Source organism: Macaca nemestrina, chromosome 20 (assembly GCF_043159975.1).
Source record: "Macaca nemestrina isolate mMacNem1 chromosome 20, mMacNem.hap1, whole genome shotgun sequence".
Taxonomy (NCBI): domain Eukaryota; kingdom Metazoa; phylum Chordata; class Mammalia; order Primates; family Cercopithecidae; genus Macaca; species Macaca nemestrina.
Genome location: NC_092144.1, coordinates 4,629,782 through 4,657,067, shown reverse-complemented (window position 1 = coordinate 4,657,067; position 27,286 = coordinate 4,629,782). Strand labels below are relative to the sequence as shown.

At 59.6% G+C, this 27,286-nt stretch overlaps 1 protein-coding gene across 6 annotated transcripts in view; it reads right to left on the bottom strand.

Moving 5' to 3' along the window:
- The window catches only part of LOC105485051 (lysine demethylase 4B), a 183,652-nt gene that overhangs the window by 97,278 nt on the left and 59,088 nt on the right, over positions 1–27,286 (bottom strand). For all 6 annotated transcript variants that reach the window (XM_011747234.2, XM_011747265.3, XM_071088152.1 and 3 more), the window contains exons 3-6: positions 21,813–21,978; positions 14,619–14,794; positions 13,309–13,423; positions 6,803–6,996 (exon numbers count right to left, since the gene is read on the bottom strand). In XM_011747234.2, coding sequence (XP_011745536.2) covers positions 6,803–6,996; positions 13,309–13,423; positions 14,619–14,794; positions 21,813–21,953 — 626 coding nt within the window. In that variant the 5' untranslated portion in view covers positions 21,954–21,978. The remainder of the gene's footprint in view (positions 1–6,802; positions 6,997–13,308; positions 13,424–14,618; positions 14,795–21,812; positions 21,979–27,286) is intronic.

Sequence of the window (27,286 nt, the reverse complement as noted above, 5' to 3'; positions counted from 1 at the left end):
TTGTGGTGGCATGTGCCTGTGGTCCCAGCTACTTAGGAGGCTGAGGCAGGAGGACCACCTGAGCCCAGGAGGTGGAGGTTGCAGTGAGCTGTGATCATACCACTGCACTCCAGCCTGGATGACAGAGCAGGACTCCATCTAAAATAAAATAAAGCTGGAGAGCTGAGCTGGTCACTCAGACCCACTCACACACACTTCCAGGCACGTGGTCAGGCACACACAGAAATAAAGAACCGTTGCACTGATGCTATGGCCACAGTCACCATCAGAAGCAGAGGATCGGGACAGGTGACCACAAAGGAGCTTCCTGCCTGCCCACGGCCACGTTCCTCAAACAGGGAAGCTGGGCACCAGGTGTGCCTGGCCACATGGCAACCCATGTGGACCCAGGGCCAGTCAGCCGGGATGCTGGGCCCCTGGGCTGGTGCTGAGCGCTGCTGGGGGGTAGCTGCTGGCCTGGGCTGATGCTGAGCGCTGCTGGGGGGTAGCTGCTGGCCTGGGCTGGTGCTGAGAGCTGCTGGGGGGTAGCGGCTGGCCTGGGCTGGTGCTGAGAGCTGCTGGGGGGTAGCTGCTGGCCTGGGCTGGTGCTGAGAGCTGCTGGGGGGTAGCGGCTGGTCTGGGCTGGTGGTAACTACTAGTCAGAGGTAGCAGCTGGCCTGGGCACTGGGCCTGGGGGCCTCGCTTGTAACAACTGTCTTCACTCAAAAAGAGGTTCCTTCTGCAGAGAGGGGATACCCCCTCATCAAAAGACTCCCCAGATAACTTCATGCAGGCTAGACGGCTATCTCTACAAGGATACAGCTCCCAGGGACCATGGGCTGGGGCCACTGCAGTGGGTCTCAGTGAGCCAGGGAGGAAGCGCTGAGGCCTTGGAGGGCAGGAACCCAGGTCCTGAGCAAGCTGCCTCGGCTCCTGACACCTTATCATTTTCTAATGACCAGGGTCCCTCTGCCTCCCTGCTGGATCCAATCTGCTCTCCGTGGGAGCTCTCTGTTCTAAACCGCTTCCTCCTTTTCTATTTCTGGCATCCTGGCTCGGTGTGTGTGGCTGGGAAGAGACCTGGCTGCGGTCCCCTGCCTGGGAGCAAGGCACACATCGGGCTGCCCCCATCAGCCTGGTGGGTCTTCTCAGTCTGAGCTCCCCGGGCACTGCAGTGGTTCTGAGCTGCCAATGCAACTCTGTCCCTAGGCACCCTAGCCAGGGTTGGGCCTGGGGTGGCGGAGGAAAGGAGGGAGCAACTATCTCGCTCCTGCATCTTGTTCTGGTGACGGGGTGCAGTGTGGGGAAGCTGAGTTATTAAAACCAATCTGTGACGCTGTCAGGCTCCAGGCAATCTCCATTTCAAACCAGTGCTCAGCTCTGGCAACTGGGGACTGCCATCCCCATGGGGACACCAATCTCTGCCGGAGCCATTTCAGCGGCCACCCAACCTCTGGCGGCCCAGCCAGAGCAAGGCGGCTGGGAGGAATGCCCCGGATCACTGACAGGGGCTGTGCCTTAGGGTCAGTAGACTGGGACCCCTGGGTCCCCACTGCTGGTAGGACCCCCCAGGTCCTGGGCTCAGAAGCTGGAAGTCCCAGTGGTTGGCTCGCCAGCAGCAGCAGCACAAACCCACACCAGGGTCCCAGGCACCAGCGCGCTACCCCGTGGGCCTTCAGGCTGCTGCCTGGGACGGCTCCATCACCCACCAGATTCCTGGGTCCCACTCCAAGGGACAGGGCAGAGGTCATCGTGGGGCCCAACAGCGCCACCTGCAGCCAGGCTGAGGGAGCCCAGGAGGGAGGGAGGTGTCTCCCCCCCAGGCAAGAGCTTGCAGCAGGAGACGGGAGCTGGGAGGCGGGTGGGCCGGTGAGGTCCTGAGGGGCAGTCAGGTGGGAAGCAGAGGGGCGAGGGAGCAGCCCAGCAGCTTCCACCCCAAGAAAAGCCCGGCTTGGCCTGGGTGGGCGACAGACCCATCGACCCGAGGCTCTGCCTTCCACCCACCTGCGGCCACAGGGCAGGAAGCCCAGGCGGGTCCACTGCAGCCCCGGCACCCTCTCTCCACACCCCCGCCCTCACCCCCAGCGTCAGGAGCACGGCTCCTCGGTGCACGCACGCGCCCATGCACACGCGCACACGTGCACATGTGCACACCTCCAGGGACGCCCATGAAGCAAAAGACGGCTGTGCCTGCTAGGAGTCAAGTTTCTCTGGCAGCAAGAAGAAAAGATGCTGTGAAATTCCCCTGAGTGAAAACGCCAGACAGAAAACTCAAGGTGCAGCTGAATCAAAAGGGAAAATTCTCAGCTTGCAGCTCCTTAAAGGTCAAGGGAGGCTGGTGGAGTTTTCTGATAATCCCCTCCTCCCCGGCCTCCCCGGCAGCCCTCCCCTCAGCCCTCAGGAGGGTCTGGCTCATAGCGCCCCCATGGGGGTGGCGTTGCCAGAGCTGAGCACTGGTTTGAAACGTAGCAGTCCGAACCAGGGTCTGGCTCCCCATAGCAGCCAAGAGCAACTGGGGGCTCCGCGCCCTTCACGGGAGCACGAGCTCCGAGACCCCCACCTCCCGCACCTGCATAGGAGACTAAGAGTGTGTCCAAGGTAAATGGAGGCAGGAAGGGGTGGGCGGAGAGATCCCGAGGAAACAGCCAGAGATGACACCGTGGGGAACCTGCATCCCGCCTGGTGCAATGGAGGATTTCCAGACTGCCGCGGGTCATGGGCAGGTCACGGTCGCAGTCAGGACAAGCGTTCCTCTGCCCCGCTGCTCTTGGGGACTTCACCCGGGTGCAGGATGACCCCCCTCCTGACAAGCAGAGCTGGAGAGAGCCTGGGAGACACCCCTCCCCTAAGCCTGAGCAGAGGTCTCTGTGGCTGCCATGCACATGTGCTGGCCCCGCAGCACTCCTCAGGAGGGCCTTCCTCTGGCCGCCTCAGAGGGGTGCAAGCACCTGACCACGTCCCATCAGCTCACGACGTCCTTCTGAGTCCCTGCAGCCCCGGGAACTCACGGCTCCCCCATCTGGCTTCCCTGCTGCAGTGAGAGCCAAGGCTTCTGCTCTTGGCGGTGGCCCACAGCCCCCTGCATACCCCCAACACTGCCCTGCAGGGTGTCTGATAGGTTGGGGGCAAAAGGGCACCCGAAGACTTGGCCAGGCCCCAGCCCAGCGCGTGGGTGCACAGGACTGAACAGTGGGCACTTTCCCGGGCAGCTTGGGCCAGGGCCACAGGGGGGATGGCCGCTCCACTCTCTTCTATGGGGTGCACAGCACAACCCAAACGGCCCAGAAGTACCCTGGGACTCTCCGAGGGCTGGCCAAGACCCGACGTACTCCCACCCAGCCTGGGACTCTCTTCTAGCAGCCATGTAGCATGTGATGCCGCTGGCAGCACTGTGCTCAACCTCATGGGGATGCCTGTGTTTAGTGCCTGGCCTGGGCGGCTCAGGAGGGTGGGCCCTGCAGGGGCTGCCACAGGTGCAGCTCGGGGAGGGGAGGCCTGGAGGGGAGCAGCCGCAGGACTGGCCTTGAAGGGTCAGCTCAGCTAAACCATCCCCACCCCAGGTTCCAGGAGAGTCTTTTTTTCTTTTTTTTTTTTTGAGACGGAGTCTCGCTCTGTTGCCCAGGCTGGAGTGCAGTGGCGCAATCTCGGCTCACTGCAAGCTCCGCCTCCCGGGTTCACGCCATTCTCCTGCCTCAGCCTCCTGAGTAGCTGGGACTACAGGTGCCCGCCACCTCGCCCGGCTAGTTTTTTGTATTTTTAGTAGAGATGGAGTTTCACCGTGTTAGCCAGGATGGTCTCGATCTCCTGACCTTGTGATCCGTCCGCCTCAGCCTCCCAAAATGCTGGGATTACAGGCGTGAGCCACCGCGCCCGGCCCCAGGAGAGTCTTGATCTATGGCAAGGAGTGTGGCCTGGACAGTGGCTTCTATGGGGCACAGGCTTCAGGACACCGACCCCAGGCCACTACCCCACCCAGGAAGACCCTGGAATACAGGGTCAAGTGGAAAGCTCGGACCCTCCGCATACCCACCTGCACTTTGGCCCCCAGCCTGGGTGACAGAAGGGGCTGCGGGAAGTCCGGCAGGGGGAAGTTGCAGGTGCTGGCTCTGGTTTCAATCTCCATTGCCAAAGAGATTTTGAGACATTCAGTCGCTTCAGATATTCTTAGCCCCGCTGCCTGAGAGCACCACAGAAGCTGGCCTTTTGAAGCACGTTTCTGTCTGTTATTGACACCAGGCTGTTCACGTCACTTTGACACACAAATCAAGCTACCAAAGTAGCAACAGACCCAGAAAGGTTTAATAAAATGCTGTAAACCTGAGTACATTGACACTTTCTTTAAAATGCCACTGGAATACTCTGAAATGGTTGCAATTACGTGGCTGCAGATGCAAGCAGAGCGGTGTAATTAGGAGACAGATGGGGTGCAGCCTTGGTGATCTCTTGGCTGGGAGCCCTACCAACCCCAAGGGCCCGAGGAGGGGAGAGGGGGGAAGCACCTCCCAGGGGCCCCAGTAGCTTCCTGAACCCCAGCCCAGGGACCAGAGGCCAGGTTCCAGCTACCTTGTCCCCACCCCCCTGCAAGTTGGGAGAGCAGCCTGGAGCAGGAGTCAGCTCCCACGGCACACAGTGAGGATCCCAGAGGCTCCAGAAAGTCACTGAGCCTCTCTGTGCCAGGCCCCTGCTGGGAGCTGGGACACGGGGTGACCAGGGATCCTGCCATCTGCTGGGGAGGACTGATGGCCCGTAGTGGACCTTCGCTAATGCTGGGGTCACCTGGTCTATGCCAGCCCCAAAGGACAGGCATGGGGTGCTGTGGGAACATCTGGGGTCCTGCCTCAGCCCTGGTGAGAGACGGCAGGGAAGGGGTCCTGTGTGCTAAGCAGGCTGAGCTGACTGTGGGGACGAGTGGGGAGCTCTGGGGGGTTGGGGGACACGCCCTGCAGCTTGAGTCCACATTGTGGCTCCTCTCAGGCCCCTTATGCCAGGCCACACTCAGGCAGCATGAGGTCCCATCCCTGCCATCCCCACCCCTTCCTGGGCAGAAACCAAGACCAAGGTCAGCGCACTTCCGGAATTCCCTTCCTAGAGGAACTGCTGCCTGCTCAGCCTGCCTCGCCCTGGGTGTCTCCCGAGCCGCCTCCCACGACGGGTCGTGGGGAAGGGTAGACATGGGGGTAGCAGCTGGACACCTGCAGCATCAGGTGAAGCAGAGGAGCGGGGCAGTGGGGGCAGTCGGGGAGAGGTGCAGGATGTCCTCAGGGGCTGTGTCCTGGACGAACCAGCTCAGGAGAGGCCCTCGGCTCCTGGCACGTCCCCGTCAGCCCCTCCGACGGGCTGTTGCCGGGACCAACTGCCACCTCCAGGGAGCCACTGTCCCCTCTCCCTGCAGAGGCCCCTCTGACGTGGCAGCAGGCACCCCCAGCCCTGGCATCTGACCCACAGCAGCCCCAGCCCAGGCTCCCGCGACAGCCAGCAACTCTCGGGGCCCCTCACAGGAGACGGAGCTGCTGGTGCTGCTGTCCTTGGCACTGACATCCTCATGTCTGACTCACTGGCTGGTCCCCCACCTCCCATGTCCCTGACCCCCTGCTTCTGTCTGACCAGGACCCCTCGCCGGCTGCTTGCCACCTCCCGCCCAGCAGGGGCTCTCTGCACAGGGCAGACGGTACCTATGGAGGCACAAACCCAGTCACACTGTGGGCGTCCCGCCGCCCACGCACCCCTGGGAGGCCACGCTTCGCCCCAAGACACACGGGGTCCTCTATAGGGCCTTCCCCTAGGGCTCCACCTGTGCTCGGGACGCGGGTGAGGGTGCGCACAGCTCACCCCTTCCTGCTCAATGTGCTTTTTTTAAGGAAGAGGTAGAGCATTCTCCCACCTCTTACAACCCCAACCCAGGGAAGGGCCAGGCAGGGCGGAGCTCCTGCGCCCTCCAGGCAGAGGCTCCGTCCTCCTCCAGTGCCAGGACGGCCTGGGAAGATTCCAGGCGTGAGTGAGCGAGGCCCCGGGAAGCGCGGGAGCGCCACCTAGCGGCCCTCAGCGGACGGCGCAGGGCAGCCCCGCCGAGCACCCAGGAGGATCCGCAGTCACAAGCAGAGCCCAGTGACACAGGGCAGCACACACACACATGCACACGCACGTGCATACTCACACACTCACATGCACACTCACACGCGTGCACACACGTGCATTCACACCCAAACCCACATGGCCTCGCTGCAGACGTGCACAGGGAGCCAGTAGAAGGTCCTGGAACTCAGCCCACTACAGCACACCCACGCTGCACCCAGCACCTCCTGGGAAGGGGCAGGTCCACTGCACTCCACACATGACTGCAGCACCACGCCCTGCCCTCCTAACTGCAGGGTCTGGCCCAGACGTGCCAGGGCGGAGACTGCGAGCGAGCAGCTGCAGGGTCATCCTGGCCAGGCCCCTTCCGGGCAGCATGGACAGTGTCCCTTCACCAGGAATCATCTCCCCTTGCTGTGAGGCGGCACAGCCTGGGCAGCTCAGGAGGCTCAAGACCACGCCCTGGCCATGGGGACACCAGGGGCCGCTCACAGCTCAATGGCGGGGGCACTCTGGGGTGCAAAGCACAAGCTCTAGGGGCCTGGGAGCTTCGGCCCTACGGGTGCACATCCCCCTCCCCAAAGCTGGTGGGTGACCCCAGGCGATCCGGAAGATCTCCAGCCATCACAGCCCGACTTTTGCTGGCCTCACCTGCTGGGGCCCCTGCCACGGCGCCCAGCCACGTACCTGTGATCCACCCCCGCCAAGTGGCTCTCGGTCCGGCAGGCGCCAGGGCCACGCAGACACTCACCAGGACTTGGGCTCCCCGAAGTGCAGGTAGTTGATGCTGTACAGGTCCATGTCCTCGGTGTGCCAGGCGAAGGTGGTCTTCCACATGCCGAAGTACAGGTAGGGCGTGTTCACGCCCTCGATGATGGTGCCGCACTCACGCTCTACCATGTCCAGGATGGTCCGGAGGCTCCCGATGTTCCACTGGGCCACGTCCTGTGGGGCGGCAGAGCAGCGTCGGCAACCGCCCGGCCACCCCCAGAACCTGCAAGCTCCGGGGTGCAGGCTAATTCTCCCCCGAGGTCCCGGGGGTTGCTGCCTATCCTCTCCCAGGCCAGTATCTGAGGCCCCCTAGGGGCTGGCCACACCCTGCACACTTCTGTACGCTTTCTTTTTTGTGTGAGACCCTTGCCCAGGCTGGAGTGCAGTGGCAGGATCATAGCTCACTGCAGCCTCAACCTCCCAGGCTCAGGTGATCCTCCAGCCTCAGTCTCCTGAGTACCTGGGACTATAGGCATGGGACCACACCTGGCTAATTTTTACATGTTTTTTTGTAGAGATGAGGTCTCACTACTCTGTTGCCTAGGCTGGTCTCAAACTCCAGCCTAGGCTCAAGTGTCCCTCCCACTTTGGCCCCTCTAAGTGCTGGGGTTGCAGGCATGAGCCACTGTACCCGGCCCAGACACCTTTTCTGAAGGGCTCACCGCCAGCCTAGCCCTTCCAGGAAGGGCCCCAGCGTACATGCCAGTGTGCACCAGGCAGGCAGGGCCTGCCAGATTCCACTGAGCTGCGTGCTTCCTGCTGGGTGGAGGCCTTGTTGCGAAGTCTCCAGTTTGGAAGTGCATAATTAACATTCCCCTAAGACAATGACACGGAAAGAGAAAAACAGTCACCACGTGAGGCTAACCCAGAGATGGTACTGGAGCCAAGGCCCAGTGACAGCCCTTCCACAGCTTCCGACCGAGGAGATGAAGACAGTTTTCAGAACCAGGCAAACAAGGACAGAATCCCCACCCGCCAGGCACATCTATTCTTAATGCAAACAAACTCCATCCTGTCCCAAGAGCTCATAAAATACACATTGCTCACTGCAGTCCCCAGAGGGGCCCACGGCCTGCTGAGAGGCCAAGAGGAGCCCAGACACACTCATGAACTTGAGCTCCTCTCACGGCCCGAATCCGGCACACCAGCTGTTCCCGCACCAGCACGACCGGCCCTCAGACTTGGCAAGACCAGCGGTTCCTTTGCAAGGTGAGCCCTGGCAGGAGCCCGGAAAAGGCAGGGAGGGAGGCAGTGATGAGACCCCGATGGGGAAGAGGGAGGCCCCGGGGACAGGCTGAGCTGGGCACGAATTCATCCTGGGACCAGAGCAAGTCGCTGCTCTGCTCTGGGCTCAGTTTCCCCCGCTATAAAAGTAGGCTGGTGCATAGAATAGGTGTGGCAAATACAAGGCAAGGAAGCCCTGAAGCCCTGAAGCTTCCTCTGGAGACTGTAGCAGGTTGGGCCGGCATAGCCTGTATGCAGCTGCAGAGTCCCTCCAGGGTCATCACTACAGGCCAAGTGCAGGCCAGCCAACCCAGAGGCCCTCATGCACTGGACTCTGAGGCTGAGCTTGCACTTAAAAACAATCTGACAGGATCCATACGAGAAAGACAAGCCCCAGACCAAAAGAAAATACTTGCAAGTCACAACTGATAACCAAAATACACAGCAAACTCTCAAAGTTCAACCAAAAGAAAACAAAAGCCCGGTTAAAGAACAGAAAAAAATGGCCAGGCGCGGTAGCTCACGCCTGTAATCCCAGCACTTTGGGAGGCCAAGGCAGGCGGATCACCTGAGGTCAGGAGTTCGAGACCAGCCTGGCCAACATAGCAAAACTCTGTCTCTACTAAAATAAGGGTGAGAACGGTGGCTCATGCCTGTAAATCCCAGCACTTTGGGAGGCCAAGGCGGGCGGATCACAAGGTCAAGAGATTGAGACTATACTGGCCAACATGGTGAAACCCCATCTCTACTAAAAATTCAAAAATTAGCTGGGTATGGTGGCGGGTACCTGTAGTCCCAGCCTGGTGACAGAGTGAGACTCCATCTCAAAAAAAAAGAAAATTAGCTGGGCGTGGTGGCGGGCGCCTGTAATGTAATTCCAGCTACTTGGGAGGCTGAGGCAGAGAACTGCTTGAACCCAGGAGGTAGAGGTTGCAGTGAGCTGAGATCATGCCACTGCACTCCAGCCTGGGTGACAAGAGCAAGACTCCATAAAAAAAAAAAAAAAAAAAAAACAACACTGGGCAAAAGATGTGAAGACAGCTCACCAAGGAAACACACAGATGGCAAACAGGCATGCAAAGGGGCACCGCCACGAAGGCTGCCATCGGGGGAATGCAGATTGAAACGGCAATGAGACAGCGCAACGCACCTCCCAGAGCGGCCAGGACGCACAACGCCGACAACTCCAGATGGGGGCGGGGAAGTGGGGCCCTGGGAACGTTTATTCGCTGCTGCTGGGAGCACACAATGGGACAGGCAGGCGGGAGGACAGTTTGGTGGCATCTTACAAAACTAAACGTCCTCTCACCATGTGGTCCAGCAACTGGACTTCCTGGTATTTACCCAAAGGAGATGAAAACTTCGGACCATATTGCCCAGACTTGGAAGGGTCCTTCAATAGGTGAATGAGCAGGCATACTGCGGTACACCCAGACAACAGAGTACTACTCAGTGCTGAAAAGAAACGAACTCCCAAGCCATGAAAAACAGAGCAACCTTGAACACCTATTGCTTGGTCAAAGAGGCCAATGGGGGCTGGACGCGGTGGCTCATGCCTGTAATCCCAGCACTTTGGGAGGCCGAGATGGGCGGATCACGAGGTCAGGAGATCGAGACCATCCTGGCTAGCACGGTGAAACCCTGTCTCTACTAAAAATACAAAAAATTAGCCGGGCGTGGTGGTGGGCGCCTGTAGTCCCAGCTACTCAGGAGGCTGAGGCAGGAGAATGGTGTGAACCCGGGAGGCGGAGCTTGCAGTGAGTGGAGATCACGCCACTGCACTTCAGCCTGGGCGACAGAGCAAGACTCCATCTCAAAACAAACAAACAAACAAAACCCAAAGAGGCCAATGGGAAAAGGCTACTGACTGTAGGATTCCAGCTCATGGCATTCTGGAAAAGGCTGATTTATGGAGACAGTGAGACATCAGTGGTTGCCTGGGGCGGGGGAAAGGGAGTGGGGAGAGGGAGGGATGACGAGGTGGAGCGCAGGTGATCATCAGGGTGGTGAGATGACTCCGTGTGACACTGTAATCCTAGCTATTCAGGAGGCTGAGGCAGAAGAATTGCTTGAACCCAGGAGGCGGAGGTTGCAGTGAGCTGAGATTGCGCCATTGCACTGCAGCTTGGGCGACAGAGCAAGACTCTGTCTCAAAAACAAAGAAACAAACACACAAGAAACGTTCACAGCAGCATTATTCATAATAGCCAAAAAGAGAACACAGCCTGAATGTCCGTCAGCAAATGAACCAATCACAACCACGCAGGATAAGGCAGATACCCCACTCCAGTCAACACTATGCGGGATAAGGCGGACACCCCACTCCGATCAACACCACGCGGGAAAAGGCAGACACCCCACTCCGATCAACACCGCGCGGGACAAGGCAGACACCCCACTCCGATCAACACCGCGCGGGACAAGGCAGACACCCCACTCCGATCAACACCGCGCGGGATGAGGCGGACACTTCACTCCGATCAACACCACGCGGGATAAGGCGGACACCCCACTCCGATCAACACCGCGCGGGATAAGGTGGACACTTCACTCCGATCAACACTGCGCGGGACAAGGCGGACACCCCACTCCGATCAACACCGCGCGGGATAAGGCGGACACCCCACTCCGATCAACACTGCGCGGGACAAGGCAGACACCCCACTCCGATCAACACCGCGCGGGACAAGGCGGACACTTCACTCCGATCAACACTGCGCGGGACAAGGCGGACACCCCACTCCGATCAACACCGCGCGGGATAAGGCGGACACTTCACTCCGATCAACACCGCGCGGGATAAGGCGGACACTTCACTCCGATCAACACCGCGCGGGATAAGGCGGACACTTCACTCCGATCAACACCGCGCGGGATAAGGCGGACACTTCACTCCGATAAACACGGTGTGGGATAAGGCGGACACCCCACTCCGATAAACACCACACGGGATAAGGTGGACACCCCACTCTGATAAACACCACACGGGATAAGGCGGACACCCCACTCCGATCAACACGTGCGGGATAAGGCGGACACCCCACTCCGATCAACACCGCGTGGGATAAGGCGGACACCCCACTCCAATAAACACAGCGCGGGATAAGGCGGACACCCCACTCCTATCAACACCGCGCGGGATAAGGCGGACACCCCACTCCGATCAACACCGCGCGGGATAAGGCGGACACCCCACTCCAATCAACACCACGCGGGATAAGGCGGACACTTCACCCCGATAAACACAGCGTGGGATAAGGCGGACACCCCACTCTGATAAACACCACACGGGATAAGGCGGACACCCCACTCTGATAAACACCACACGGGATAAGGCGGACACCCCACTCCGATAAACACCACACGGGATAAGGTGGACACCCCCCTCTGATAAACATAGCATGGGATAAGGTGGACACTCCCACTCCAAAAATGCAAAACCCAAAAACCTCCAAGGTCCAAAATGTTCTGAGTACGGATACGACGCCACAAGTGAAAACTTTCACAGCTGACCTCATGTGACCGGTCACGGTTAAGACACAGTCAAAACTTCATTTCATGCACAAAATTATTAAAAACTTTGTATCAAGTTATTTTCAAGCTACACACATAGCTTGAAACACAGAGGAATTTTGTGTTTAGACTTTAATCTGCGGAACTGCAGGTCCCGGTATTGGCGGTGGGGCTGGGTGGGAGGTGGCTGCATTGTGGAGGTGGATTGCTCTGCCTCATGAACGGTTGAGCACCATCTCCGTGGTGCTGTTCTCACGGTAGTGAGTTCTCGCGAAACCTGGCTGTTGAAAAGCGTATGGCACCTCCCCTTACTCTCTCCTGCTCCTGCTCCCGCCATGTAAGATGGATCAGCTTCTCCTTCACCTTTGCCATGACTCTAAGTTTCCTGAGGCCTCCCCAGCCACGTTTCTTGTAGAGCCTGCAGAAACGTGAACCAATTAAACCTTTTCTTTATTCACTACCCAGTCTCAGGTGTTTTTCTTTTTTTTTTTCTTGCGACGGAGTCTCACTCTTGCCCAGGCTGGAGTGCAGTGGCGTGATCTCGGTTCACTGCAACCTCCACCTCCCGGGTTCAAGAGACTCTCCTGCCTCAGCCTCCCAAGTAGTTGGGACTACAGGCACCCGCCACCATGGCTGGCTAAGCTTTGTATTTTTAGTAGAGACAGGGTTTTGCCATATTGGCCAGGCTGGTCTTGAACTCCTGACCTCAAGTGATCCGCCCACCTCAGCCTCCCAAAGTGCTGGGATTGCAGGCGTGAGCCACCACACCCGGCCTCTGGTATTTCTTTACAGCAGTGCAAGAACAGACTAATCCAGACTTGGGGCCCATCTCCAAGATATCCCAGTATGTATAGGCAAATATTTTGTCCTAAATTCGAAATACTCTGGTCTCATGCTTGCTTCTGGCGGAGTGGGAAGCAAAGCTGGCTTGTGGCTGGCTCCGTGTTGGGGCGTCTCCCTCAGGCTCTCTACGGTGGGCTCACTTCCAGCCTGAACAGACTCCTCTGTGCGATAAACCAGCACCCTCAGCTCAGAGAGCAAAGCCAGTCCCCTGCAGGCCACAGAGCAGACAGGGTCCACTAAGCAGGGCAGGACCAAGGCTGGCCGTGGCCTCAGGGCAGTCACAGCTTCCTGATCCTGTTCCACACACACCCGCCACGCAGGCCCATGTGCAGGCCCACTTCCGGCGTCCAGCAGGGCCTGGGGGGCCTTACGGCTGAGACCGGGACTCTGGGGATGCCCGCCAGCTGCTCTCATGGAGAGTCCAGCCTGTGTGGACAAGGGGACGCTTCGGCAGGCCAGGCTCCGGATGGGAGACGGGATCCCCTCACCCCAGTGTCTCCGGGCCCTGAGCCCAAGGCAGGGACCAGGCTGGAGCTGAATCCAGCAGGTGGCCTGGCGGGCTGAAGACTCAAGGCTCCACAGTACCAGGAAGACGAGCGGCAGGGACTGGAAAAGTACACGTGTTTGTAACACGCTATGGGCCAGCTGCTGAGGCTAGAGGCAGGGCCAGGGTGAGCTCAGGGTGGGGACTGCGGGGTGTGGCAGGAGGGGCCCTGCAAAAATCAGAGAAAGCCTGGATTCCTCTTTCTTCCCTGAAGGACGAGGCCCGCAGCCAGAGCCTGGGCGAGGGAGTTAACCTTGCCCACCTAGAAGCTTCATCTGCCAAGACAGAGTCTTGTTCAGGGCCCTCCCACCACCACCCACGAGGAAGCTGGTCCCTGTTCTTCCCCGGGAACTCGTACTTACGTCATCGTACAAAGAGCCGCTGATATCAGCCCCATAAATCGGGGAGACAAAGGTGAGATTCTTCCAGTATTTGCGTTCAAGGTCGTCAAAGTCCTGGTGCCGTGGGGTACAGTACCTGGTGAACAAACACCCCAAAACCAGCTCAGGGTGGGGCCTGGGTGCCACACAGCCCACCCTCAGCCACCAGGAACCCGGGACACCCATGAAAGAGGTAGGAGGGGCTTGGCTCAGACTGCCTGTGCCCCGCCTAGGGTGCCACGTAACCTGCTCACGGGTGGGAGAGAGCAGGAGAGAGCATTTCCACGGGCGAGCAAGTGGCCCAAACCCATGTACCCCTCCTCCATTATCCTGGCCCGGGGCGCCCACATCAGAACACAAGCCAGGGGGAGTGGGCAGGGGAAAGAGGCCCTGGGTGGCTCTTCTTATCGCTGTGTGGCAAAGACCAAGCTCAGACGACAGACTAGGGGGCTGGGAAGGCCGGGTGAGCAGGACAGACCAGGCTCCGCTCTGATGCCAGAGCCACAAGGCACGCGAACCTCAGAGAGCCACGGGGTGGAGGCCACAGACGGGGAGGAGGGCATGGCGACGGGGAGGAGGGCATGGCGACGGGGAGGAGGGCATGGCGACGGGGAGGAGGGCATGGCGACGGGGAGGAGGGCATGGCGACGGGGAGGAGGGCATGGCGACGGGATGGGCCTGTGCAGCACGGAGGCTGCATGGCTGCGCCTGTTAAATCGGGGAGCCGTATTTGGAACGCTGCCAGTACACGCAGGTGCCATGTGTACCTGGGTACATGCCCATAGATGTGCCCACATGGATGTGCCTGTGTCCAGTGCACGTGCCCACATGTACCCGTGTGTGCCTGTGTAGAAACGTGTGTGCCATGTGTACCTGTGTGTGCCTGCGCATGGACATGCATGTGCTCTGTGTACCTATGCGTGTCTACAGGTGCCCTCGTGTGTGCCTGTGCATGTGCCCGCGTGGAGCCAGGGAGCCCTCTCTGAGGAGGGGCCACCAGCCCAGGCGTCACAGGAGGGTGTGGAGGACGCGGTCCCAGGCCAGGGCACCACCCGACATGCACTGGTGAGCCCTGGGAAGCTGAGGCGAGGGCGGCATGGGTCAGCCCAGGCGGGGAGAGGGTCCGGATCCACACTGGGAACAGGGGTTGCCACAGCCCACACAGGGCACACAGAGCAGGCCGGCCATGCTGTTGGGGCTGCATGTGCTGCACCTTATCTGCCCCCAGGGCCCCCATGAGCAGGTGTGGCCCTGGGGACGGGGGTCAGGTCCGCCCCACCTGCCCCGCGTACTTCTCGCTGTTGGCCAGGCGGCGGTACTCGCCCACTGTCATGGCTTTCTTCTGGATGTTGTACTGCGTGAAAAGGCCCGACTGGCCCGTCACCACCTGCTGGATGGGCGCCGGGATCACCACGTCGTCTATGTCGTCATACGTCTGCCGCGGCTTCCACTCCTTCGGGGGGATGATCTGCAAGACCAAGATGGGAGTCAGCGGCTCCCTCAGAGCCTCAGGGCAGGGTCAGAGAGCAGACTGTGCCACCGGCTCCCCAGAGACCGGCACCCCCAGATCTGCACCTCGGGACATCCCCCGGGGCATCAAGAAACCCCCGTTGCCTTATCAAACTCCCCAGGAGACTCTGCAGCCAACAAGGGCTTCACCTGCTAGGGCAGAGCCATCCCCAAGGCCTGGGAAGCTGGGTATAGCACCCCCCCGACATGTGTATGCAGGATTACAGACTCAGCAAACATAGCTGGGACTGGGTGTGGGTGTTCCGGCATCTCGAGGCTCAGAGACTCGTATCTGTAGGCATTTAGTGTTGTTGTTTTTGAGACAGGGTCTTGCTCTGTCACTCAGGCTGGAGGGCAGTAGCACAACCATAGCTCACTGCAGCCTCCAACTCCTGGACTCAAGCAATCCTCCCACCTCAGTCTCCCGAGTACCTGGGACCACAGACTTGCACCACCACACTCAGCTAATTTTTAAAAAATGCTTTCATTTTCTCTAGAGATGGAGTCTCATTTTGTTGCACAGATTGGTCTCGAACTCCTGGCCTCAACTGATCCTCCCATCTCAGCCTCCCAAAGTGCTGGGATTACAGGTGTCAGCCGCTGCGCCCTGGCAAGGCATTTTCTAAAACGGGAATCTTCATGCTTGGTTATAAGCACTGCAGCTCATCATGCTCTCTGGCAGCAGGAAATGAGAACGGCACCCACTGGCCACCAAGAGGCCACTGGGGCCACATGCAGCTAGAGACCAGGGCTTGGAGCCCAGACACTCGCTCCAGTGGCTCCCCTTGGTTGAGACCCACTATGGGGCAACCCAAGTTCTAGGAATTAGGAATCACTGGGAAACAGATCCCGCCCCCATGGGCCTCCGCCCCGCCTGGAGTGGGCCAACAGGAAGCACAGGCGCGGGGAGGGTGACAGCACCACGTGGGACGGGGGCAGGGGCCATGGGGCAGGACAGGAGCTATGTGGAGCTGGGCACTGTGCAGAGTGTGCTGGGGCCCAGCGCACCCATCCCCAGGATGGGAGGAATGGCAGAGCTCCCATCTGACCACTGAGGAAACTGAGGCACACAGCAATCCACAACACAGCCCAGGGCACCCTGGGGTGGGCGGGCAGACTATGGCCCAAGACCTCTAGCCTGGAGGCTGTGTGAACTTCCACCACCCCAGAGAAGCCCCAGGCCACCTCAGACACTGGGACTTGCAGAGAGGACAGCAGAGGAGGACAAGGACCAGTACCCGTCAGAGGCGGCGCGGCAGCCAGAACCCGGTGGCTTCACCCCATTCAGGAGCTGAGGGACCAGGGCTATCCGGGGGTACACGCCTCACCCTGGGCTCCGGGCCTTGTCCCCAGCCTCATGTTCCCTCCTCTGGTGGGGGTGAGCCTATGGGCTGACAAGACCAGATTCCAGACTGCTGGTGGGCACCACGGGCCTTGTGGGCACCAGGCACCCTTCTGTGCAGGCCCCGCAGGCACTCCGGGGCTGCCACACCCAGTCCTGGGGTGGGCACTGTAGGCCCCATGCCTCCTTCCAGGGGTCGACCAGGCCACTCACTGCACAGGGAAAAGGAACTAACCCACCCACCAGCTCATGTGCCAGGAATCTGGGAAGCCACCCCTCCATGCTCAGGGCCACCAAGGGAAGAGCTGTATATTGAGGCCCACGTTGCTGGTAGCTTCCAGAATGGCTGAAATCCATTTACTGTCCCCAAGGACCCAGCAATCACATCAGTGAAGAAACTGTTTTGCTTGGCAATGAAAACACTTATCCTCCAGGTGCCTGTTAACGACAGGAAGGTGCTGCCTCCGTGGCCGGCATGCGCAGGTTTCTTTAGCAAAATCAGTAACAGCAGCAGCAGCCGCAGCCGCAGCGAGCAGGTGGCTCTCAACTGAGGGGGGGGTCTTATTCCCCGGGGGACACCTGGCCATGTCTGGGGACATCTGTGGCTGTCACGACTGGGGGTGCTCCTGGCATGAGGTAAGTGGAGGCCAGGGAAGCTGCTCAGCACCCTGCCAGTGCCCAGGATGGCCCCACCCCAGAGAACAATGCAGCCCCAAGTCCACAGTGCCAAGCGAAGAGAAGCGCTAATTTAGAGTTAAACCGAGACGCGGCCGGTCCCAAGGAAAGGATGGTCCAGGTTAGCGCCGGCTCTCTCTGAGACTCTCCACCCCTTCCATGTCCAGTGTGGCCACAGTGCAATAGGCGGCTGGGGCACCTGTCCCTGGCACAGGCTGTGTGACGGCAGGGTGCTGGGGCAGCTGCAGGGCTGCTGTTCTCTTAGATTTCATGGGAGCAGCTGAAGAGTCAGCGAGACACTAAGACATTCAGGAGTGGAAAGGCGAGAAACAGAAACAAAAGGGCCTGTGTCCCAGACACGAGATGTTCCTGCAGAGAACTGAGTGGTATGGTCTGAGGCGCCACGGGCCAGCGCTGCTCTGATTCACACAGGCGCTGCTCCCCCGTCTCCAGGAAGCCCCAGTCTGCTTCTGCAGGAGGCTTCCACGAACCTGGCTCAGCTCCAAAACCACGCCAAAGCTGCTGGCCGAGGGGAAGCCGTGAACTGGCCTCTTCAATGCTATTGGAGGAAACGCACCCATGATCCCAGTCTGCTAAATGAACAAAACACTTTGCTCCCGATTCCTCTGCTCTGGAGAGAGCCTCGGGCTACTTTGCTCGTCTGTCCCCTCCACAGCGGGCACTGTGTAGTAAAGACATCTGGGAGCCACGCAGGAGGCTCCAAACGCCCCCACGGCGTCTGCGCCGCACACACAGAGCCACACGCTAGGTGACACAGCCCAGGCAGGTGCTGACAGGCGGCGTGAACGAGGGCCACTTCCAGCTGGGCTCAAACCCGAAGGCTCTAGGAAAATCCCGCGGGGCGGAAGAGGACAGAAGTGACATCCCACATTCTGCCGAGACGCAAATCCAGAAGGAGGGCTCCAGGCGCAGAAGGCTGAAAAGAAGGCACTGAAAGCCGCTCAGGACATTTCCACTGCCACACTCAGACCTCCCAGGCTGCAGGCGGCCCCCGGAAGTGCCTCACACGGGCTCCTGGGGGGGCCAGATTCAGCTGAGGCCAGGAAGGCGACCGGCCACATGCCAACAGTGAGAGAGGCAGATGCTGGCAGGCGGTAGAGCTGAGGGCGGCCAGGGCCTCCCCTGCTGGCACCCGTCTGGGAGGCAGCTGGTGGGGTGGCGGGGCACCGGAAGCTCCCACCCCTCCCAACAGGACCCCCAACAGGGCCTCCCAGGGCTCCTCTCACCTCAGTGCTTCCCGAGTGGCCGGGGACACCCCATGTGGAGGCCCTAGCAACTCCAGTGAGGGGCTCCCCACACCCAGGGCACCGACAGCACCAGGGCCCTCTCAGGGCTGAGCCCGAAGCTCCTACCCCGACCCAGCTCCATCGGGCCTGCGGATCTCTGCTGGGGGCAGGGGGATGTATAACCAAACACAATTCTGATGGAACCAGGAAACTCCCAGGCGCCCCCCACACACACATACATGCACGCACACACACACACACTGTGGTCAAGGCAGGGAGATCAGGGTGAGAGGGGGACCCCGACACCCCCACAGCTTGCTCAGAACCAGCAGGGCACTGTGCTCCTTCTCCAAACAGGCTGGCAGCCCCGAGCCAAGGGCCCCCCATTTGGAAGATGCAGGGCTGCCCAGGGCCAAAGCAGATGCTTCCCTGAGCCCATCTGTCCCCAAAGAGCTGCAGAAGGGGGTGTGCGTGTGCCACATGCGGGTGCCAACGTGACTCTGCAGCTGCCAAGCTCTCTGGGCTGTGTGAGAGCCGCCTCCCCCCTCTCAGTCTCCTGTGCACACACACACAGTCACACCAACACGTGCACACACGTCCCCTCCACAGCATGGGACCCAGACAGCCCCCTACCACCCAGCCCCCTCCACAGGTTTGAGAAAGGATTCTCTGCATCGGTGCAAGGAAAGCAGCACACGAGAGGCATGGGAAGGAACATGCAGAACACAAGGCAGGGCAACCACACTCCCCACATTGGCCTAAGACACTGGAGCTGAGAGTCTCTGGAGGAACTGGCCTGGTGGGGTGCAGAAGCCTGAAGCAGCGACATCAGGGCTCAAACAGGCAGCAGCCAAGGAGGCAGAGAGGAAGGGACAAAGCAGAGGTGCTGGCGCGGGGGAGGACAGGCCACCCGGGAACCCAGGCTGCACCCAAGGCCGCCACGTGGAAGACAGAGAGAGCTGGAAACGCTGGGGCCACGGAGCCAGGTGGGAGGTAAGGGACGAGAAAGAAGTGACAGGTGGGCATTTAAAGGTGCCTCGGAAAAGAGCACAGGGCGGTCTGAGATGCTGATTCCCCACAACTTCCTGACATCAGACACCCTGAATCCCAAGCCAGAAAGGGCTGCTGCATCCTGGGAAATATGGAAGTAGGTCAAGGGCAGGAGACAGAGGCAGATGTGATGCCAGGATAAAGGGAGGCCACGCCTGTCCCACCTGCCCTAAGGACACCAGGGAGAGGAGGAGGAGGAGCACCTGGGCCCTTCCTGGGACAGCAGCCTGTGGCCTAGAGGGCCAGAGAAGACAGTCTGAGATCAGACAGGAGGACCAAAGCCTTTTAAAGACAGAACTGAAGCCGGGACGGGAGCAGGCCCCACCACTCTGACCCGGACACAGAGGTGCCGTCATTCCCATATCGTCACTGTGTGTTACAGGCAAAAATCCAGCTTGGTGGCACACACCTGTGGTCCCAGATACTCAGGAAGCTGAGGCTGGAGGATTGCCTGAGCCCAGGAGGTCAAGGCTGTAGTGAGCTGTGATCGCACCACTGCACCCCAGCACCCCAGCCTGGGAGACAGAGCCAGACCCCATCTCAAAACAGAAAAAACATCCATCTTGTGGGGAAGAGAAGACGGTGTGAGGCTGTGTCCCTCACTCTCCGGCTCACAGACGAAGAAATAACAACGTGAGTCCGATACTGAAGGATCACTAGGAGAGACGAAGGCTAATGACAAACCCACCACAACCAGGGAGTGGAGGGCGGGACAGGGCGGAGGAGGCCCAAAGAGGCAGGCGGCCTCAGCGCGCAGCAAACTGCGGCCCTCGGGCCAAATCAGCCCCTTCCTGCTTCTATATAGCCTTTAAGAAGGCTTTTTTTGCTGGGGGAGGGAGGGCGGGGGGAAAGATGATTTCAGAACACGTGAAAACAACATGCGTTTGCACTTCAGCGTCCAGGAATAAAGTTGTGCCGGCACAGGGCTGTGCACTTTCATTCACACGGTGTCTGGCTGCTCTGTCGCTCACAGAGCCTAGGCATTCCCTCTCTGGCTGTGTGTAGAGAGTGCCCGCCGATCCCTGGCCCAGCTGAGGAAGAACAGTGATAGTCAAATGGCAAAGCAACTGGAAGAATTCAAAATGCAAAGATGATTCATCTTCCACACTGAGGGGTGAGCACTGCTCGAACAGGCTCACATCAGAACACAGAGACTCACGGACCACGGCAGCCACCTTTGGAGCCGTGAAACGTGCAGCACGGACTTTTAAGTTTGTTTTGTGACACAGAATCTTGCTCTGTTGTCCAGGCTGGAGTGCAGTGGCGCAGTCTCAGCTCACTGCAGCCTCAACCTCCCTGACTCAAGAGATCCTCCCACCTCAGCCTCCCGAGTAGCTGGGACCACAGGCATGTACCAACACCACACACACCAGGCTCATTTTTGTATTTTTAGTAGAGATGGGATCTCACTGTGTTGCCCAGGTTAGTCTCAAACTCCTGGCCTCAAGCAATCCTCCTGCCTCGGCCTCCTGAAATGCTGGGATTACAGGCCTGGGTCACCATGCCCAGTCGAGCAGCATGGTACTGTAGATACTTAGCACATGGGGTTTGGGGATCTGCTGTCTGTATTCACATACACGCACACACAAACACACGTGCACAATACACCAGGAGAGAGAGAGAAGAACCAGTAACAGCACCGCTTCCAGGGATAGGGTGGGTGACTGGGTTGGGACAGGGAGGAGGTCACTCTCCACCTGCGCCATTGCACCGTTTGAACTTTGCTGACAAAGCCACTGCCATCTCAAAAAGACTGTTTTTGGTTTGGTCTGATTTCGTTTTTTTTTGTTTTTTTTTTTTGAGACGGAGTCTCGCTCCGTCGCCCAGGCTGGAGTGCAGTGGTGCGATCTCGGCTCACTGCAAGCTCCGCCTCCCGGGTTCACGCCATTCTCCTGCCTCAGCCTCCTGAGTAGCTGGGACTACAGGCGCCCGCCACCTAGCCCGGCTAGTTTTTTGTATTTTTTAGTAGAGACGGGGTTTCACCGTGTTCGCCAGGATGGTCTCGATTTCCTGACCTCGTGATCCGCCCCTCTCGGCCTCCCAAAGTGCTGGGATTACAGGCTTGAGCCACCGCGCCCGGCCTGATTTCGTTTTTGAGACAGGGTTTTGCTCTGCTGCCCAGGCAGGAGTGCAGTAGCACGGTCATAGCTCATTGCAGCCTCTAATTCCTGGGCTCAAGCAATCCTCCTGCCTCACCCTCCCAAATAGCTGGGACCACAGGCATGCACCACCGTACCCAGCTTAAAAATAAAAAAAAAAATTGTTTGACAAGGAAAGTAAGGGCTTCCCGGGCACCGAACGCCCCTGGAAGGCTTCCTAGACTCCTGACATCCCTCAGTGAGATGTCAGCTCACAGCCAGAACAACCTGGAGCCCCACAGCCCCTGGACTTCACTGCAGTGTGGCTGTGTCCCTACCACCACCTGCCAGCTCCCTGGGGCCAGGGCCTGCATCGGCCGCTTCTCAACTCCAGTGCCTAGAATGGTGCCTGGCACACTTGGAACTCCACAAACAGGTGCTGGTAAACGAGCCTGGAGTGGCCCCGAAACATATTCCACATGCACGGGCCTCGCCCGTGGGGCCGGCTGAGCTGGGACCCAGGATGTCCGCAGGCCCGCAGCGCAGGCGGATGGAGGGCTGCGCTGGGGCCAGGACGTCACCCACCTTGGCCAGGCCCGCCCGGTGGGCTCCCTGCGACTCTATGTAGGCCACGTATTTGTTGAAGTCTTTAAATTCTTCCATGGTTGGGCGAAACGTCATGATTTTACAGCTGGGGTTCTGGGCGCCGTGGTCCTCAGACCCCATGGCTGCAGCTGTGCGGGAAGCACACCTGTGGAGGAAGACGAGAGAGGGTGAACCAGCGGTGCCGCCACGCCCGGCCTTTGCAGCCCGTCCTCCCTCAGAACGGAGCGTGCTAAAAATACCGCGGCCGCCAAGAGGACAAAGGCGGCCAGGCCCTCACGGCTGAGCGAGGGCAGGAGAGAAAACTACAAGCGGCCCCGTCACTCTGCCGAGCACAAAAGGCACGAGGGCTGCAGCTAACGAGAAGCAGAGGCGCCCCAGTTTCTAAGGCCGAGGCGACACCGGGAGCCAGTGCGCTCATTTTAAGCAGTGCCTCGGAGAGAAAGGCTTACGTGTCAGGGATGCTCCAGGTGTGTCAGCGTCCGCTGCACATCGGTCTCTCTGCCCTGAGCCAGATTCGCACGAGAGACTGCGGCAGGTACCTGCGGGTTGTCGAAGGTGTGGGAGGCCGCGGGCGAGGGTCACACGCTGAAGGGCTGGCGGCCCCACCCCTCGGAGCAGGCCTGTGGGTCACGGTGGGCTGGCTGCTGCTGCCAGTGGAACTCAGGCCCAGCAGGAACCCCAGCCCAGGAGAGCAGCGGGCCCACCCGGGACGGCTCATTTCCTGCCACCACAGCTGCCTAGAGTCACACGGGCCATCAACCAGCCCACCAGCCCTGTACAGAACAGGGATCGCAGCCCACCAGCCCTGTACAGAACGGGGGTCGCAGCCCACCAGCCCTGTACAGAACGGGGGTCGCAGCCCACCAGCCCTGTACAGAACGGGGGTCGCAGCTGAGTCTCCAGGCCAAGTGATCCACCGCCAGCACCCGCCTGGAAACAAACGCCAGAGTCAGACTGTCCTCTCCAAGGAGGCTGCGGGTGGGAGCAGCTCCCTCTGGCCCCAGGTGTTGCGGGGTGGGAACTGGTAGCCCACCAGGTAGCCCACCAGGAAGGGACTTCAATCACAGACTCTGCGGAAGGGTCCTCCTTGGCAGGTTAAAGTCTCCAAAGGCAGAAAGATGACAGAATTCCTCTAGGATTTGGAAATGAGGAACTTAGTCCACACAAACCCAAAAACTTAGAAAAAAATAACAAACTCCACCTCCCCACCCTGTGACCCCCAAAGTGACCTAGAGCATGAGGAAGCAAGGCAGGGAGTTGCCCAGGCAGTCGCGGGAGCAGGGCTCCCAGCCACCACGGCGCAGCCACCGGCTCCTGAAGGCGCCCCCACCGCGGGCACTAGAGGGCAGCATGCACCCAGAAATCCACTCAGGACGGCAGGGAGGCCCCAGCTAGGCTTGCACCGGCATCCAGAACCCTCCATCCAGGCAAAAGCAAAGCTGGGGGTGCCCCCTGGCCTCCCCCTACTGCCTTGGGTCCACCCCATACCCCACCTGCAGCACACACGGCTTATACCCAGCGCTGAACCCCAGCCCTGACGTCACACCCCCGGCTGGGCTGTGGCTGAGACCCTCACTGGGTTTGACAAAACCCCACAGCTCCAAGCCCACGTGGGCTGAGGCCCTGCCCACCACCACTGTGCAGAGTCCTCATGGCTTCTCCCATGGGGCAGCTGCAAGGCCAGTGTCTGCACAGGAGGCCCCGAGTGCACCGTGGATGGCATGTGACCACACGCAGCCTAGGAATGCAGACAGTCACAGTGTCTATAAAGGCAAGGCGTCTGCCACAGTCACCAGAGTTGCCTGTGCCCAGAGACCAGCCTCTGACTGTGCGGGGCCTCCCAAGCCACCACACTGTCCCAGCAGGCCCCTCGCCGACAGCCAGGGCGCAGTACCTAATCCTCACCTGAGACCCCGCCAGCCCCACAGGCGCCCGGATGCCCCCCTACGCCGCACCTGACCTCCCGCTCTCACCTGGACGTGGCCATGCAGTATTCACCCAGGGCCTGCGCACTGTCCCCAGGGAGCCACCAGCTCAGAGGGAGCAGAGGCTGCAGCTGGACCACTGTGGGACCCTCGATGCCTGCCTGAGCTGGGCCAGTGGCCACGAAGGGCCAGTAGCCAGTGGTTAGGGTGGTCCTCTGGGAGGACTGGGCGGCAGAACGCGGTCACCTCGGGCCTCCCACTGGTCCCCAGGCCTTAGAGGCCAGGCAAAAGGCCTGAGGCCATCCCTGGATCTGCCACCAACGGTGCCCAGACGCGGTGGTGGCCGCGGGGGTCCCCACGTCCAGGCGCAGTAGTGGCCGCAGGGGTCCCCACGTCCAGGCGCGGTGGTGGCCGCAGGGGTCCCCACGTCCAGGCGCGGTGGTGGCTGCAGGGGTCCCCACATCAGCACTTACTGGGTCCCTGGCCCTGCTCTGTGCATCACAGGTGGTGCCACGGCTGACCGAGCTGACTGAGGAGGGCACAGAGGCCCATGAGGGGTGGTTGTGGGCCTAGGCTACACGGAACACAGCTGGGCTGCATGCTATGCCAGGGCACTGCCATGACCGCGTGAGTCTCCCCCTGTGCTTTGGCAGCTGGTGGAGGCTCTGGGACCCATGTGCACCCAGCAGCCCTCGTCCCTGGCTGCCGCTCCGCAGGCCAGCGCACACATGGCCTCTTCCTGCCTCCCCGTAACCCACTGCAAGGGCCATCAGCTCCCAGGAAGCCCTCAAGCAAGAGTCCTGTGGGGGGGCTGGCCCATCCCTCTCTGCAGGCTCTGATCGCCAGGTCATCTAAGTCCACCTGCCCCACAGGCCTGGCCACAGGGTGACCAGTATGGGGCCTGCCACAGTCTTGTGTCCCCCAGACCAGCTGGGCCCAGGAAGGACAGGGCCTGGGGCAGGGCTGGGCGGCCCAAGGGACGCCTCAAACTTGTGCTCTGTACAACAGGAAAGCACTAGGCATGGTGGTGCACACCTGTGGTCCCAGCTACACGGGAGGTAGAGGCAGGGGGATCACTCTAGCCCGGGAGGTCGAGGCTTCAGTGAGCTGTGATTGCACCACTGCACTCCGGTCTGGGTGACAGAGATCCTGTCTCAAAAAATAGACAAATAAATAATAAAACGGGGGGCTCCCCACACCTCGCGGGGTTGTGGGAGCCCATCTGGAAAGCGTGTGGCCACAGCTGCCAGCTGCACACTGCAATGTCGGATGATAAAAGCTCGTGGCAGGTTACGCATCAAAACCCACGTTGTGGAGACCCAGACAGTCCTTCCTTCTGGAAGGTGGAGCCGTGACACCAGGAGCTGCTCTTGGCACAGGTGCTCAGGCATTTCACCCACCACGGCCCCCTAGGGGCAACCTGGTGCACTTCTTAAAAAACTTGTTTTTTGGCTGGGCGCAGTAGCTCAAGCCTGTAATCCCAGCACTTTGGGAGGCCGAGACGGGCAGATCACGAAGTCAGGAGATCGAGACCATCCTGGCTAACACGGTGGAATCCCGTCTCTACTAAAAAATACAAAAAACTAGCCAGGCGAAGTGGCAGGCGCCTGTAGTCCCAGCTACTCGGGAGGCTGAGGCAGGAGAATGGCGTAAACCCGGGAGACAGAGCTTGCAGTGAGCTGAGATCTGGCCACTGCACCCCAGCCTGGGCAACAGAGCAAGACTTCGTCTCAAAAAAAAAAAAAAAAAAAAATTGTTTTTTGAGACAGCATCTGGCTCTGACGCCCAGGCTAGAGTGCAGTGGCACAGTCACGGTTCACTGCAGCCTCGACTTCCTGGGCTCAAGTCATCCTCCCGCCTCAGCCTCCCAACTAGCTGGGACCACAGGTGTGTACCACCACACCTGGCTAATTTTTGTAGTTTTTGTAGAGACAGGGTCTTGCCAAGTTGCCCAGGCTGCTAATAAACACCTGGCCTGAAGTGATCCTCCCGCCTTGGCCTCCCAAAGTGTTGGCATTACAGGGATGAGCCATCACGCCCAGCCATTTGTGTCTTTTGAAATGACATTGCTTAGGAGGTAAATTATAAAGAGAAAAACTAAAATGGCCCACAATCTCCACACGCCATAACCTTGACGCACGTGCAATACAGCTAAACAGGTAAGAAGGAATTTACTGAAATGCCGCCCTGCGGCCGATCTTCCAGGTCACCAGGACTGTGGCAGACAGACGACGTGGGATGACTCGGGGGCGTCAGACACCCTGGAGGAGCCGGAGGAGCTGCCCGGCAACAGCGACACGCTCACGACAGTGACACACCAAGGAGTGGGGCTCTCAACTCACAGGCAAAGACGGGGCTCTCAACTCATAGGCAAAGACAACAGCCCAGGAAAAATGGGCCAAGGCTGGTGGGCGTGGTGGCTCATGCCTGTAATCCTAGCACTTTGGGAGGCCAAGGCAGGAAGATCACTTGAGGCCAGGAGTTTGACACCAGCATGAGCAACAGAGTGAGACTGTCTCCATAAAAATACAAAAATCAGCCAGGTGCAGTGGTCTGCACCTGTAATCCCAGCTACTTGGGAGGCTGAGGCAGAGGTTGCAGTGAGCCAAGATCGCACCACTGCACTCCAGCCTTCCAGCCTGGTCAACAGGAGCGAAACCCTTCTCAAAAACGAACAAAAAAAACGGGCCACGGACTTGGGTAGACAGCTCTCCAAAGTAGATAAATGGCCAAGAAGCACATGAAAAGGTGCCCAGCAGCACTCAGCACCAGGGAAATGCAAATCAGAACCACAATGAGCCACTACCTCACACCCACCAGCATGCCAGAATCAGAACGACAGACGGCGACACTGTGGGTGGGGATGTGGAGAAATCGGGGACCTCGAACACAGGCTGGCGGGACGGTGACGTGGGGCGGCCGCTCTGCAAGATAGCATGGCGGTTGCTGGAAATGTCATACATAAATCACACTTGACCCAGCAATTCCTCTCCTGGGTATCTGCCCAAGAGAAATGAAAACATCTGTCCACACAGAAACTTGTACACCATGTCTGCAGCAGCACAACTCCCAACAGACACAGGTGGAAACGACCCAGGGGTCCACCAACGAAGAATGAACCAACACAACACGGCCCCTCCGTGCGGGGGAATATGACACAGCCATGAAAAGGAACGAGGCTCTGACACAGATGCCACATGGATGAACCCTGAGGACGTCATAGTGAGAGAAGCCAGACACAAAAGGCCGTGTGTTACACCCCAGGCTACGGGGCTTCTCTGTGGGGAGAGGCAAATGTTCTACACTGACTGTGGCCAGCGCGGTGGCTCACACCTGTCATCCCAGCACTGAGGGACTGAGGTGGGAGGGGTGCTCTAGTCCCGGAGTTCGAGACCAGCCTAGGCAACATAGGGAGACCCCATCTCTACCAAAAATTAAAATAAAAAATTAGCCAGGCATGGTGGTGCGCGCCTGCGTGCCTGCCAGCTACTCAAAAGGCTGAGGCAGGAGGATCGCTTGAGGCCAGGA